Source organism: Melozone crissalis, unplaced genomic scaffold, assembly GCF_028551555.1.
Source record: "Melozone crissalis strain CALT ecotype California unplaced genomic scaffold, PUWL_Pcris_2 ptg000042l_1, whole genome shotgun sequence".
In the NCBI taxonomy this organism is placed as follows: Eukaryota; Metazoa; Chordata; class Aves; order Passeriformes; family Passerellidae; genus Melozone; species Melozone crissalis.
The window spans coordinates 46,576,144-46,592,685 of NW_026535820.1; the positions used below are offsets into that span (position 1 = coordinate 46,576,144).

General features: G+C 35.4%; 1 protein-coding gene across 7 annotated transcripts in view; it reads right to left on the reverse strand.

Moving 5' to 3' along the window:
* The window catches only part of CDH18 (cadherin 18), a 481,117-nt gene that overhangs the window by 32,876 nt on the left and 431,699 nt on the right, over nucleotides 1-16,542 (reverse strand). For all 7 annotated transcript variants that reach the window (XM_054284627.1, XM_054284630.1, XM_054284631.1 and 4 more), the window contains 2 exons: nucleotides 15,710-15,897; nucleotides 11,715-11,968 (listed from right to left, as the gene is read on the reverse strand). In XM_054284627.1, coding sequence (XP_054140602.1) covers nucleotides 11,715-11,968; nucleotides 15,710-15,897 — 442 coding nt within the window. The remainder of the gene's footprint in view (nucleotides 1-11,714; nucleotides 11,969-15,709; nucleotides 15,898-16,542) is intronic.

Sequence of the window (16,542 nt, forward strand, 5' to 3'; positions counted from 1 at the left end):
GGTGACTTAGGGTAGATCTTCCTTACTGGAAAGAACCCGAACCCACCTACAAGAAGTATTTACATCTGCCTTACAGTATGCTAACTTGCCTTTTGGAACTCCAGATTTTCTTGCCATGCCTCAAGTATTTTCAGCAGCTGAGGAACCATAGTTCAGTCACTGGAAATCAAAGCATCCAAACCTAGGATAGAATATCTTTCTTTGCACCTGTTCTCCATCTTTCCTTTCAACATCATGAAGAGTGAAAGCCCTGCTGAATGACTGTTGGAATAGTTGGAGAGACAGCAGACCTCAGTTCCTACCCATTTTACATTTTTCTGGAGCCAGGATTGTCCTTGCTGTTTCTGATAAACTAAGTCAGAAACTATTTTGCAGTTCATTATTACCAACATTTGAAAATAACTCATTCCAAAATATATCAGAAGTACCCAATAATGACACTTTGGATGTGCAAGATGGCAACTCAAGTTGCTTTGAGCAAGTGGACTAAGAAGATCTTGATTATGTAGGTGATGGAGCAATCTTCAAGAGTTTAAGTCAGGAAAATTTTTTCAAAGGACATTATTCACTGTATCACTAACTGAATGGAAAAAAACAACCAAAAAACAAAACAGTGATGTTGCCAGAAAAAGATAAAAAAAGTTAATGAATTTACACACAGCTGTCATTGCAGACACACTTCTGAAAGTTGTTGTGGTTCTCCATGCTTGCTAAACTCACGAGAGGAATTAAAAGAAAACTCCTGATGAACTTTCATCAGTCACTGATCATGAAATATTGGATGGTGCAGACATCCAAAGAAATTTATTTCGCTTTGAGGAATATTGGAATCCTCTGAGGATACATCCCAAAAAAGAACTAAAATGGACCACACAATTATCCTCTTGGCATTATTTTATATGGCCCCATTTGTACAAGCTATAATCACCTCTTTAAGACTGTGCCAGTCTCAGTGGAGAAGTTGTATCTCCCATGTCCACAGATAACATTGCCTTTAACTATTTAGAAAAACTTGGAGACAGAGTGGCATCAACCTCTAAAAATCCACAAAGCTGCCATATTTGCTACATCGTCATATAGACATCTGAACTTTGTCTAGAAGATAAATGTTTAAGGTGGAGAAATGCCCCCACACCTTACACCTTATGCTTGGAAGCCTAGGAAAACTGAACTAGGAAAATAGTTGGAATGTTTTGATCATAGTACTATTAATACAGAAATAATGAATGTTTGGTTGTGTTGGTCAATAAATCTACACAGTTACACAAGCATCTTGTACATGATGAACTAGAAGGTAAAAAGACAAAGTGTGGGGATCATAACTGTCCTTCAGTTTTCTTGGAGACCTTTTACTGGTAGAGATTACAAGTTATGCAAATATAAAATTTAATTATTTATCTCCTAGTATAGCTTTGTTTTTCTTGACTCTAGGAGCCTCCTGAGAACAACAAGGATTTGCTGAAAAAAAAAGATCAAATTATTTGCTGGAAAAAAGAAATCAAATATTCTTTCCTGACCTATTCTTATGGAATATGTACTGAAAATTCAATATGCACTGCAAATCCAAATCTTATAATGCAAGAGTCTTGTCCTGCAAACATTAATTACTCCGGACACTCTTTGCTTATTATCAACATCAGGCAGTGACTACAGTGACTATTCTGTTAGTCATTACTGTCATTAACCCCACAGGGCCATAAAAATAAGGCTATGTATTTTTTGTAGACTGTAGCTCAAAAATAGACAGAATTTCATATTGGGCTTCGATAAGAAAAAAACTTAAATCTTTATGAATGTCCAGCTGCTATTGTGTGTATAAGACTTATGACAAAATGTTACCTCTTCCTCTTAGCAAAGTACAGAAATAAAAGAAAAATATCTGTCCCAAAAATGAAGCTTGTGTAGAAAAGCTGATGCTTGATTTTTCTGATAAATTGTGATCATCTAACAATTCATTTTTCATAGACATTTTGTAAAAAATGGTATTTTTTTTTTTTTTAATATGAACATCTTTTTCCTAAATCAGTTATTTAAGTGTGTTCTACAGAAACTCAAATCTCCATTAAAGAATTTAAGATTGAATTAATAACTTCAATTGTATTTTCTGTGTCATTAATGAGAACAAAATAATCCTGTAGTAACTCATTGTACTAACACTCATACTTCAAATTTTGCTAGAATAATGAAATTTTTTACAAAATTTTCCACAGTAGCACTTCCCTTTCATGTGCTAACTTTTACATACAGTTTGAAATATTCACAGATTAACAATTCTTTTCTTCATCAATTAATGAATAAGGAGGTAATATTTTCTTAGGTTTTCCCATGATTAAAATATTCAACTCTTCTCCACTACTCCAGATTCTTCCTTAAAACTGTTTTGTGCATCACATCTAAAGTAGCTATTTGCACTTGTGTTCCCCAAATTTCACTAACATGTCAGTAAAGCAAGTTACAGAAGATATTCCCACACAGTAGAAAACCTAGGAATGCTAGTTTTGCTTCCAACTGCTTTAAAAATATTTTGTACAAGAACTCCCTTGGTAGAGCAACTCATTTTTGTCCTGCAAGAGGACATTTAGAACAAATTTCAATGCTTTTACAAAGTGATGAACAACTTAGATCTTTAAAAATATTAGTCACTCATTTATCTACATGTTGAAAATAAAGACCAGATATATCCATGAATAGAGCACAACCTTGAGTCAAGGATTCTTTACTTAAGCTTCTGAATTTACTTCATCTGATTAAAAAAATTATTTTCATCTGGATCATAGTGGCAACAGACAGTCATTCCCTTCTACTCCTACCCCTCCCTCCACATCTACTGATCTGCTTTTCAATGCTTTTTCTAGACCACAAAAAGATATAGTGCAAGTGTTGAATTTCAAGGAGTGATTTCAAGAGAGATTTTTCACCTTAAGTCAGTTGATGGCTTCTGCTCACTTAGAATGCATTAATTCAAAAATTAATTTAAAATATCAATTTGAGATTTTATTTATAGACATTTGCTCATGACAATGCCACATCATAGCATGCTTATAACCACTGCACATTAAATCTGCACATCAGAACTGCGTGACACATGTTAATAAAGAGACTTAATAACAAGACATGCCTAGATAAACAGCTCTCCAAAAACTATTTACATACAAACCAGCAACAAAAACCAATCTAATATAAACTTCATTAAAAAGAATCATGAATATATAAAACTTAATAGTCACACTATCTGAAGACAATCTGAAAAAAGTTAAATACCAAAACTGAATCCTGCTAACACTGGGAAATGCAACATATGCCATGTTTTTATTAGGCAATCTCAGTAAATGGAAGTGCATTCCCAGCTCCATCCATATCCTTCTGACCAAAGCAAGCCACTGGCTCTTCTGGCTTCGTTCCTCACCTCCTGCCTTTTAGTGAAGCAGCGAGCCAGTGATGACAGATATTCACCCATTTTTGCTGAAAACTGTCAGACTCCAATAAAGCAAAGATTTTAAAATAGTTTAGGAATATTAGTTCCATTTAGGAGGGCTTCTGAAGCTAAAAGGCATAAGCGTTTTCAGACTCTCTCTACCTAAATGATGTTTTAGTATTAACACCAGTCTATCACTGGACAGACAACTGGTATAGCCTGTTACTGTTCTGGCATGGCTCTCTCTAGTTACTGGGTTTTAAGGATGACCCTTGAGTTTGAACTTTTAAAATAGCTTTGAGATTTTAAGTTGCTTCTTTCTTTTTTTAATCAAATCTTTAACTTATCTTTTCATTGTGTTATTTTTCATTTATTACCCTATTTATCAACTGCAAGAATGAACTCTGTTACATATTTCTACCTTGGCTGCAAATCTCATATTGATAATAAACTTCCAAAGACAAATTTCAGCCAGATGTGAATTCAAGGAGCACAGTACTTCCTTGGACTTTTGAGACATAAGCAAATAGCCAGTTCTTAAATAACAAGTGGAGGTGCTTACAAAGAATTACTAAAAGAAAGTTCATGGGAATGGAACAGAACCTTGTCCAACCAGGCTGGACTATCTTCAAAGACTTATCAGTTAAAAGTCAAATGCCATTGTAAGGAAACCTGTTCAGTTAAAGATTTAAGCAAGAAACTTTACCCAAAAGAGATAAAGTACAGAAATTTTTATTTCATTTTACAAAATATCTTAGAAAAGGAAGAGTAAGCAATTGCATAGAGTGAGAAAAAGAGGTATACCATGACAAAGACTGAGAGAACCAACCAGCTGACGCTCTCTGTGTTTGACCAGCTGGTGAATAACAAGAAATGGCCCATGCTGGGACATAACTTGAGTGTGTGCCTTTTATCTTCTCTCTGCCTCCTGACAGCAGCACTCATGAGCCTGGGAACCAGCAGCAAAGCCTTGAAGCCAAATGAGGTGGTGGGGAGACATTCTGCTGCCATGACAGTCTTGCACTACAGTACATCCATTCCAGGGCCAATTTATTTCCCCATAGCTCAAACAAATTCAGCCAAAGCAATTGTGAAGTATGAGTCAGAAGTCATGCCAATCAGCAGGCAACCAATTTTCTCCCTGCAGCATGTCTGGTACATTAAGGAGACATTCAATGTTCCAGAGCTCCTTGGCTGAAGACTGCTACTGAGAGCTACAGCCCTCAACTGTGCTTTCCAGGTGTGAAAATTGAATACATTTGAAGATAGCTTGGAGAAGGTATCCCCTCTGTTTACTCTTCCTTTGCTTTCTTTTCAAACAGACATAGCATAACTTTGAGAAAGACACTGTTCCTCTCACAGCATTTAAAGGAAGCTGATTCAATATGCTGTTCCTGCTGAGTTCTCTCTGGTGCTGGCTGCCAGCTGACATCCACCAGCTGATCAGCAGTACCTTGTTGTTTCCATGCAGGACTCCTGGCTCACCTCTCATGCTGAAAGCTCAGCCAGAGTGGCACTTTTCCATGTCCTGGTCCTAGAGATGTGAGTTGCAGGATCCCAGGGGAAACAGGGGAATTCACAGCAGTGAAGCACTGCCTCTCAGGAGAGTCTCTGAGAGACAGTCACTGCTGGTTTGAATTTCATGCAGAAGTCAGCTTCGGCTCCAGTTCTTAATTCTATCCTCTAGCACACTGCTCACCTTGAGCACAAGAAATTTGAAACTCTTCATTTGAATGAAACAAATGTCTAGTTCTTTCTAGACACTCATCATTTCTAGCTGGCAGTTTCTCTCTGCATGTGTTAATCAGTGATCATTTTTCCAGCTAATTCTGCTAGTCAGTGTAGGCTAAGAACAGGCCACACCCTTCAAGGCATAATTCAGAATTCAAAGCAAAATAAATATTTGTCTTTTCACAACTTTATGAATTTCTTCACAGGATTATGACTGTCCAAAAGCATTTCAGGTAGATGTGTTGATGGCAGAACTATATTTTATTATATTTGGGTTGCTTGTTATTCAAAGAGATTAACATTCAGATGCTGATAAGTCAGTGTTACATGAGAAACACTTCTGTTTTCCCCTACAAGCTAGCTACAGCTACAGGTACTTCTCTAAACCTATGCCTACTTTTTTACCTACCAGCTAAAGAATGATATTCTACTTACAAACTATCTTATTTTCCCCTACATATTATACACTAAACCAAATAAAACCAAGATTGATATATTTATGCCTATTCAGGGAGTTGCATGAACCTATCAAAATGACTATACTCTAGAAACGTTTCAATATGAAGGCTGACTCCAAAACCATAAAAGATAGTAAATGTCTGAGACATTGTGAAGTCAGTAAAAATTCTAGAAACGTAAAGATAATGTTCTGGTATGAAAAATCTGTTTTTCATTGTCAAAAAGTTGATCTGAGGCATTTCCTCTCTCAGCACTCAGAGAGGGATGGAGGTGGCCCTGGTTGATGTGGGATTCTGACCACTATCCTAAGCTGGATTTTCCTAGTCAGAAGAGTTGTCAAAACACTTTACTAGTACCTGCTCGAGGACATGGACATGCTTGTTACTGGGAGACCTAGGATACATAATTTGACAGGAATCAAAACTTATTTGAGGCCTCAGGGGACAAAATAGCAAGAGACCTCTCGCCTCAACGCTGTAAAGAAAGGTTTTATAATATTTTCTCACTCTTTAATCAGGTGGAGTATTAGTGAAGAAAAATTCCCATCTCTCTCCAGCCATTCAAAATAAGGTGCTCTTCTTCTGTCTCAGTTTAATGACAGTTTTAGAGAGAACACTGGAAGATTATGAAGTTGTTGTGCTTTGAGGTCTTCTTTGAGGAGGGCAGATTTCTGCCTTTGTCTTCACCAGTGCAGGCCTGACAGGATCTGGAAAATCTCATATATTCTCCCCCAGGCATATGAATGAGGGATTATCCCTCTACATGATGGCACTGATCTCAGCGAGCTGCCCTAAGTGCAGCCTAGAGAGAATCATAGATTCATTTAATCATAGCCTGGGTTGGAAGGGATCTTGGATGTCATCCAGCTCCGACCTCTCTGAAATGGGCAGTGAGACCTTCTCCTAGAACAGATTGCTCAGAGCCTCATCCAACCAGACCTTATACATTTCCAGGTATGTGGCATCCACAACTTCTCTGGGAAACCTTTTCCAATGTCTTACTACCCTCACAGTGGAGAATTTTTTTGCTAATATCTAAGCTCTTTCAGTTTGAAGCCATTCTCTCTTGTCCTGCCACTACAAGCTTTTGTAAATAGTCCCTCCCCATCTTTCGTGTAGGCTCCCTTCAGATACTGGGAAGCAGCAATTATGTCACCCCAAGCAGTCTAACAGTCCACCCATTCCAACCATCTCGTCCCAGTTTAGAGAATATTATGTTGTGGGGGACTGTTTTAAAGGCTTTACAGAAGTCCAAATAAATGATATCTGTAACCCTTCCCTTGTCCACTGGTACAGTCACTCCATCAGGGCCACTAGACCAGTCAAGCAGGACTTGTCCTTAGGGAAGCCATACTGGCTGTACACAGGACAGCAGGAAATAAACTGGTTTTATTCCTCTTATATGCCATTCAAAGAGCAAGTAAGGCAAATTAAAAAAACTAGGATAAGGGGCTTCTGTATTTTCCAGAAGGGGAGCAGCCTTATCCCTTCTCTCTGCTGAGAGCATAGAGACTGAATTGATCTCAGAGAAGGGGGGAGGTGGGAGGGAACCTTAAAAATATAATTTAATTTTCAGCCCCTCCCTTAGGTCCTTTCATGAAGTTGTCTTGCACATCCCTTCAATTTGAATCACAAGTTGAGGTTTTATTCTACCTCTAGCAAATTTAAACTTTATATTAGAAAAGATTTTTTCCCAATATTTTATATCTTTAAGACTTTGAGAAATAATAACGGGAAAGCATAAAACTTATTGGTTATGTTCTTTCGTCTACGTATAAGCATGCCTCTTAAAATACCGTTTGCTAAAAATTAAGATTACTTTCCAAAGGCTGATGACAAAAAATATTCACCTTCAGATGAATCTAAAAGATGACTATCTTTTACAATCAATACAGCAAAAGTTGAAATAAGTTTCTCTACTGAATACAGGAATTGAAGACAAAAATCCTATACCATATCAATTGTTATAATCATATGCACCTGTAGCTCATTGATTTTTTAGTATTCTTACTGAAAGAAGGAAAGAGAAGTTTTTCAATTTAAATCAAAGTAGGAGAAGGGAACTATGAATTTATTGGAGCCTCTACATACCAGGTGTGGTGTTGGAAAGTTTTTGCACTCATTAGTATAAACATGTATTATAACCATTATGATATATCATCCATTTTAAGGCAACAACATAAGACCGTTAGAAAAGTGGGAAGCAGGATCATAGCTGAGATTATACTCTTATTCTTCACCAACCTAGCACAAAATTGAAAGTCAATTTTTAGGACAAAGAAATTGCAAATATTAAAATTAATTTTTAGTACAAAATTTTAAAAAGAAAAAAAGAAAACCAAAACCAAAGCAACAGTTTGGGTTTTTTTTCTGACTTCTGTTTTTTATAGCTGATCAATCTTTGTGAATAAAATACATTATAGTAAGACATACTACAACCTGATTAAGGTCCAGCAGAAAATTTACTTGAATTCCAAATTATTAATATAGCAAATCTGTCTTCCAGGAACAGAAAAAAAAAAAAAAAATATAAAGCTGTTTTTAGCCAAGCAATTGTAGACTTTCTGAAAAGGGAAGATGCTTATTTTTCTTATCGTTTGACACTGCTGTCACAGGCAGAGTCCTGATCAGGACCTGTACCCCATTCACCAGAAGTTTTCTGTTAGATACCAGGAAAAGAAAAATTCTTCCCAGAAATGCAAACAACCTAAGTTAAACATAATAAGTGGGTGTAAAAAAATTACTGGAGGGTGCAGAGGTCTTATCGTTAATGCTCAAAACAGTGATTTACCCCCTGCATCACTGCATGACAAAGTAGCACTCAAAGGAGTGATCTGATGTTACTGTATTTCTGTAATGGGGTGTCTTATTTCTCAAACACTACTCTTAAGTGTATAAGGTTAGCAAAAGCAAAGGCTTTCAGCTCTTCATAGTACATTATCAAGCCAGGGAGTTATTCTAGGGGAGCTGGTCTATGTCATGGAACTACTTTCACTATTGCATCAGAGCTGCAGAAAGTGTTATGGTCTTAAAACTACATCTGAGCTCTTTTCTGAATCACTGCCTTGGAGGTGGTTTGGGGAACAGCTACAGCATCACGTTCCCAAAAAAAAACATTCCCCTGGAAGCAGACCAGAGGCAGTTGGGAAGCTCCAAGGATCATGTGGAGGATGAGCTGTGCCTGGGCGGACCCACCACCCAAGGATCACCACCTACAGGAGGATGTCAGGGTTTCAGGAGGCGCTGCCCTGCCCTGAGGCAGCACTCACAGCCAGGTACCTTGCCAATTAAAAGCTGTTTGCACCCCTAATCGCCACACAGGTTTTCTGTGTATGATTACAGAAAGCAAAAAAGATAATTTCTAAGTAGATATACAGGGATTTAAAATGAATAATGGACTAAGAAAATATTGTAATTAGAGCATCTAATAGTCATGCTTTCTTCCACATTGTGTGGGAAGATATTTTTCAAGATCCACTTGCACATCAGATATTATTATAAGACGTGACTTAACGCTGACCTTTTCAAGCAACAAAAGATATGAGTATGGAGGCAGAATACTTGACACAAAGCAATGAAAGGGGATTAGTTTTTCATAAATGTTCCAACAGGGCAGTAATACCTGTGAATGCATGACAAATAAAGATTTAGACAATAATTTGTACGTAAATTTTTAAGTGATTTTCAAATTACTCAAAACTCCTTTATATTTAAAATTAATACATGATGAAGTTTTACTAAATTTATTTCTTATGCTTTCTATTATATCTTGCTTTTCGTATTTCAGTAGAATAATAATCTTATTCTAAAACAGAGCATTTTAAAAAGTTTCCCTGAAAATACATTTCTATATTTTTAAAGAAAAAAACCATCAATCAGCTTGAAAAGAAAAATCCTTTTGAACAGTCCAAATGGCCAGTGAGGTATTGAATAAAAAGACCCCATCGCTATTAGCTACATTTGTTATTACAGTTCTGCTAGGGTTTAAAGACTAAAACACTAGTACAAGCACTGGCAAAAAGTCAGTGCCTTCTGAAGACTGCTCAGCTCAGGAACAAGATGAAATCACTGTGATGAAATCGCACTGAGGAAATAAGGACAAAACCCACTTTGTCTCCCTTTACTGATAGCAGTAGATGATGCTATTTATTTTTGTGTTCAGTTCAAATAACCTAAAAAGATTTCAGCACTATTAATTACCTTAACTACACTTCCAACCATTATTCTGTATACAAGAATTGTTCCTGCCATCAAATTAAACTGTTATTTAATTAGGCAGTGAACAAATCAGATCACTGTATCTCTTTCAGCAGCTGAAGAGCAAAGTGAGATGGTTTCAAGTGTGTGTGCCTAAATGCTTCATCAATCTCATACACAGCAGCGAGTGTCCTCATAAAGTGGAAAGGATGCACAAGTGGATTGGGAAAGACTGATAAGCAAATCGCTGCTCTGTATCTTGCCCTGTAGCCTCACAGTATTTGGAGATGTATCTGAGCCATTTGGATAAGAAGTGCTGTTCTGTTACTCCCCCGCTACATAGAGATCAGCAGGTGAAGTCTTATCTCTGTCTATCTTCCCTGGAGATTGTGGTCTCTGCTTTCTATGAAAAGCCCTTGCAAAACCCCACCAATATGTAACTGAGAACTGGCTCCCTTTGGATCTTCATGGTTTGGTATACTACGTTAGCACTATATATTTTTCTCCATTGAGACATAGAAAAATGGAAAGAAATACTCAAAAATATATGTCAACTGAGGTAAAAACATGATTGACAAAAGTAAGAACAATTTTTTCCCTCAATTATATGAATAATATGGATACTTAATATTCTGTCCTCAATCACTAATTACAAATTCAAGTTTGGAAAAAAAAAGCAAATACAAAATCTCAGTATTGGAAAATATTTTTTCCTTTTGACCCCTCTATTTCCAGATTACTGCCTGTTTCCCCCAGAAAATCTACTTCTGACCTCCCTAGGCTTTGTACAAACTGCTGCTGCTTCCCTTTTGTCAGATTTATCTCTTTCTAGACAAAATTGTTATGGGAAACAGACAGCTGAATTATGGACCAGTTAGTCAAATATGCACTTGCCCTTCCTACTCCAAATTTCCATGACAATAATGGGTATGACTGTGTTAATAGCTTCAGCATCACAATATTAGAGCTACAGGAATTTGGCAGCTATTTTTAGCAAAATTTTATTATGTATGTTACAATTTAGGCACAAATACCATAGTGGAAATTTTTCAAAGGCAATAACTTGCCACTAAGAAATTGCATATATTGATCCTCTGACACAAAACATTTTGAATTTTAGACTATTATGACGAACCATAAAAATCGGATGTCTTCATTGCTATGAAAAGATTGTTTCACCTTACTATTACACATACCCAGCAGATTTCAACTCAGTCAGGAGACTAAATCTTCCTAACTAGCTGAGGAAAAACTGCTTTCCAAGGATATAATAAAATGATTTTTACAAAGGCTTTATTATTATGGCATGGAAAGGAAAAGCATCAAAAATCTTTTTGCAGATATTTTTCGGAGACTTTTTAGAGCCACTGCCACCTTTGACACATAAAGTTCTTACATTGTTCCGCAAAATTCATTATTGCACATATTTGATTCTTTTGACGCTCTACTGAAGCTGAAGCATGTTACAAAATATTGGGCTCACCCTCAACCAAAGTTTTGCAAAAACGATCCTACTTGTCTCTAAAAGGAAGATGTATCTAAACCTGTTGCTGTCTTGCACAAGCACCTGGGACAACTACAGTGAAACAAGTGTGCAGAGGGCCAGTGCAATTTTGACAGCAGGGGGAAAACCGTACTATGAAATTCTAAAGATTTACAGTAGGACACCACTGGAAAATCAGGCCTTTGCTCAGACCAGTGATGGGAATTATGGTGCAAATGAAATAAAGGCTGAAGGTTATGTTACTAAATCTAATCTATACAGACCGATCATGACACTGTTCCAACCTATGTTTTCCATTATGTACTAAAATAAACCATCTTCCTACATTCCAGATCTCATTGACCATTAAGCTTTTGAAATTCAATATCATGACTGAATAATTAATTCCTATAATTTGGATTTACTATACCTCACTAAACTGTTTGCAGCATCAGGATCATGTGCTGTTACTGTGCCAACAGGAGTCCCAATCTTTGCATTTTCATAAACTTCCATGACATAGGAAGGCATGGTGAAGAGCGGGGGTTCATCCACATCACCAACGATGACCTTCAACATTGTTACATCTTTGAATGGTCCCAGGTGCGAAAAGCGAAAATCCAGGTGAGTATTTGCTCCTTCTATATTAAGTGTATATGATTTCTTTTTTTCATAGTTGAGTGGCTGTTGGAAGAAAAAATAAATTCTCAGAGACATTCTGCTCTCCAGTTCAGCCTGCTAGCAACTTAACAACATCTTTTCTGTTTAACTTAAACATTTCTTCATGTCACTGGAAAGGCATGATATTCTCTGATATTCTGGCAGCCACTGTCATACCTTGTATATAGAAGGATATAAATGAAGCAGGATGGTTTCAATTTTTCTCTGCAACAGAATATTGAAAAAGATACTAGTTTTGGAAATAGCCCATGGTTTAGGATAAGTCTCAGATTCTACTTTCCTGATAATGTACTGTCTGAATTTTGTCACCTTTTGGTTTTAATCAGTAAATCCTAGGTCCTGAAAAAGGTAGAGACTGATGTAGACTGAATTAAAATAACTTCACGTCTTAAATAAAAAATGGTCATAGACAGTGACAGGGACGGCATTAAAATTCTTTTGGGCATCTCTTTTCTTCTCAACTGAATAAAAGCAACTTCTCACAGGAAAACACTTGCTCAATGTAAGAGAGCAGATGTAGACTGTCTATTTCCAATAGTTTCCAAACACAGTCATATCATTAAAGAAGTTGCATATGCACATATTTATTTTTAGAAAGAGAATTTTTATTTCCTCTATGGCATGGCAGAATTCCACTGATACCAGTATCATTCTGGCTTTTCATTGTCAGTGTGAATTTTATAGATGAAATCTACAATAAATTTTACTGATGGTGTACAAGAAAAATTCATCAGAATTTATATACACTTTATATATTTGTTTGATTTCTCCTTTGTATTGTTAAGGACAATTAATTCATTCTTTAAACTCTATCAGTATAAGGCTTTTGTGACCCTCTTATTCTCTGTTTCCCTTTCCTGAATGTAAAAATAAAAAGTTCTAAAAGCATGGAAATTACCTATAGCCTGGTAAATCTATTACTACACAAGAAAAAACAGCTAATTATCCTTCTCAAGTCAATTCATAACGAAATATACGTTTAATAAATTCTAACTCTGATGTCCATTAATTTATGGTGGTTTTGTTATGAGTAGCCAAATATTGACTAGTGATTTTCATTTCTCCATAGCATGCATATTCTAAGAATAAACAGGTTTAAAAAGGACTGCAACATTTATCTTTGATGTCTTTTTGGAAAACACAGTTTATATTGACAACAACTGAATTAACTCGTACAGGAAGATTCATTTATCTCAGAAAACACATGAGAGAAGACTACAAGACACAAAGTCTTGTAGTAACACAAACTCTTTATTTTATCTAGTTCTTTGATCAAACAATAACACTTTTTTAAAGTGAAAAATCTATTCAGATAATCAGAAAAAGCTGACATTTTAAATATAGTCAGATTAGTTTTTTGCTCTCATGTGCTTTTTTTCTTCCTATAACATCTCAATCATTAGCTGTAGATATAAGATGAAAGACAGACTTTTCTTGTGTCTCTAAATATGCAAAACATTTCTGTATTTACCTAAAATTATCCTTGAAGATCATTGTCTTCCCCGGAAAGAAAGCAAAACATTTATATTTTAGATTAATTAAAGAGAGTTTTTGTTCATGTTTTCTATTTTCCCAATTAATAACATCCTTTCATTACAATTACCAACATAACTTCAGTATGTAGTCATCGGCTATTATGATTTTTATGCCAAACTGAAAATGCCAAATGTAGCTCAAGTGACCACTTACAAGGCTAACTGGAATACGCTGCTCTGCACTAAACTGCAGTTTGAGTCTCTAATATGAGACTCCCAAAAGGAATCTCATATTAGGGTAACTGCAACTCCCAAAAAGAGTTACAGAATTTTATTGGAAATAACTGTTTCTTGAACATTTCCAATTTCATTACACAAAATTGAAGAGACATGGGCTGTTAGACACTTTTTCTGGGAAACCTGAATGATACTTGCTGACTTGAGGTCAGGAAAGTTCTAACACATGTTTCTGAAAATCTTGACAAAGGGGGGGCATGATGACCATTCTTTTTTTGAAGGATACAGAGAATAGTAGCTTTTACTGGGCTATTTTGTTTGGGTTTCCTCCAGTTTCCTACTCAAATGAGGAAATGCATGAGGTAAAGTGGAAATACTTCATGACAGTTTGTAATCAACCCTTAGTGGAAGGATCTTTGAGACTGAAGAATGGCTCCACAGGTTTGTCAGTAAGAAAGATAATGAAAGTACTGGATGTTTTGGGTCAGCCCAGAATGAGACTAAAAAAGATTCTAACACTCCCAGCTCTTGCATACAAGTAGAGGCACTGAAAAAAATTATTTATCCATCATAATCTTACATAAGGAAATCTTTAATATTTGGATGACGATTTCAGGTCATTAGACACAATAATATATTTACTTCTGGCTTTTCTGATGTGCCTACTGTAAATTCTTCTGCAGAAGTACTAGAAGATAAGTCATTCTATTTTACCGTTATAGAAGGCACTGGTATCTGATATGCAAAACCAAAACACTTCTGTCCTCATTTAAGATTATTTATTTTGGATGGGGTCTCAAAAAATTCAGCTTGAAACCCAATCTAAATTGAAAGCAATTACAGCACACAGCATATAATATACTTATTTAACTGCATACAAAATCTGAGTAAAAAATAAGAAAATAAAGTAAAAAAAAACCAAGGTCAATTTTTTAATACTGTACAAAGGGATAAGGTATCCAAGGAAATAACAGAGCTATTATACACAAATTTATGTATCTTTCAAGTGCCAAAGTTCTGCTCAACTGGAATATAACATTTCATGAGCAAAACTTACCTCCTCTTGTCTTGGTGTAAAAAATTACCTAAATTATTGTCATGTGTATGTAAAAGAACAGGCAACCCATGCTTTTGTCATATTCTAAATAATAGTGAAAAAATTTTTGAAGCTACTTTGCCAAAACTAATAAATGTGATTTAACAAAGTTTTCTATGTCTTTTATTTTGTTGGTAATTCTCCCTTTCTGCTTCATGTTTTGTATATTAGTAAATGTTGTAGTTAATGAACAGCACCCATGGTAAGGGTATAATGCTTATTTTAAAGAAGAAATACCAGATTAAATTTTTAGCTATAACAAGGCTATCATGAAATAAATTAAGCTTTACAAAAATGACAGTTTACTTATATGTGGTTGTAAAAGGTGCGTATTACATAACCTTTACAAAAGACACTGAGTTAAAGCTTTTTAAGATACTGAAAGAGATCTTTTAAATATTTATGAATCATAAAAATAATATTTCCTTGAGTAAGAAACTATTTTTGATATCTTAAGTACATATATATCAATGCGGAAGCAAAAAAAAAAAAATCATGCTTTAGATAGTTTTTATTTATTCTCCTCTTTCATATTTTCTCAGGATTTCATTTATCCAACCATTAATCAAGACCAGAATTCATATTAGTAATTTTGAACATATACTCACTTTTGATTTTTAGGGTGTATGGTTACATATATATATATCTACAAGACTCAATAACAACAAACCCACATAAGAACTCTCAGCTGACTGGGACAAATATAGGAACTACATATAAATGATAACCCTGCAATAGCTTGCCAAGTAACATTTTAAGTCTTTAGCACAATACTGGATCATTTAGATACCAACTGGAAAGTAAATCAAAGAATAACAGTCTATGAAAACTGAATTACACATTCATTGCCACTGATAAAATTTCTATGGCAAGATTTAAGCAGGCTGGGGACAAAAGTAGAATTTTCACCCAAATTTTACATCTTCTATGGCTTACCTTCTTCAGAGAGAGAATTCCTTCCCTGGTTTCTTTGTCAGTAGATATGGAGAATACCCCAGCGCCATCACCATTTATAATCGTGTACTTCATGTCTGCATTTGAGCCAGTGTCTGCATCATTTGCTTTGATTTTGCCAACTGCCGATCCAACTTGAGCCGACTCAGGAACATACAGTTGATAATGTTCTGAGGGGGAAAAAAAAGCAACATAATAGCTTGGACATTTTCTAGTCAAACTAAATTAGAGAACCATTACCTACTTGATAGATGTCTGACTCTGGAAGAGTATTTATGTATTTCATAAAGTGACAAATAAACCTATGAATCTATTTAAAACCCTGGAAGAATTCAAAAGTGAATTATATTTTACTTGGGATGCCTTCATTCCCTATTCAAGATTAAAATTACCTAATGTAAGATTTTAGTTTTCACAGCTATTGCTGTACATTGCATAATACAGAAGTCACTTCATAATAGTATTTTTACAAGTTTATATTCTCCATAACCAAAATATATTTATTTCACCAACTTACAATTAAATGCATGGTCAAGTGAGTAATTTTGAATTGAAAAATATGTTGCATTTTTTCCCAAAAATCCAAATATTTTTGCAACATTGCATCAAAATTTTCAACACATGATTTTTAGTAAAGAAAAATATAATAAATCTTAATTTTTTACCATTTGCACAAAAATGTCCACTGTCATCCACAGTAAATTAAAATAAACATGATGGGTACAAAGAAGTACTACACATTTAAGCTCAGAGACATTTTTCTTTACAACTCTTGCTCCTTTCAGTGTTTTTGCAACATGCTAGGTTAATAATTA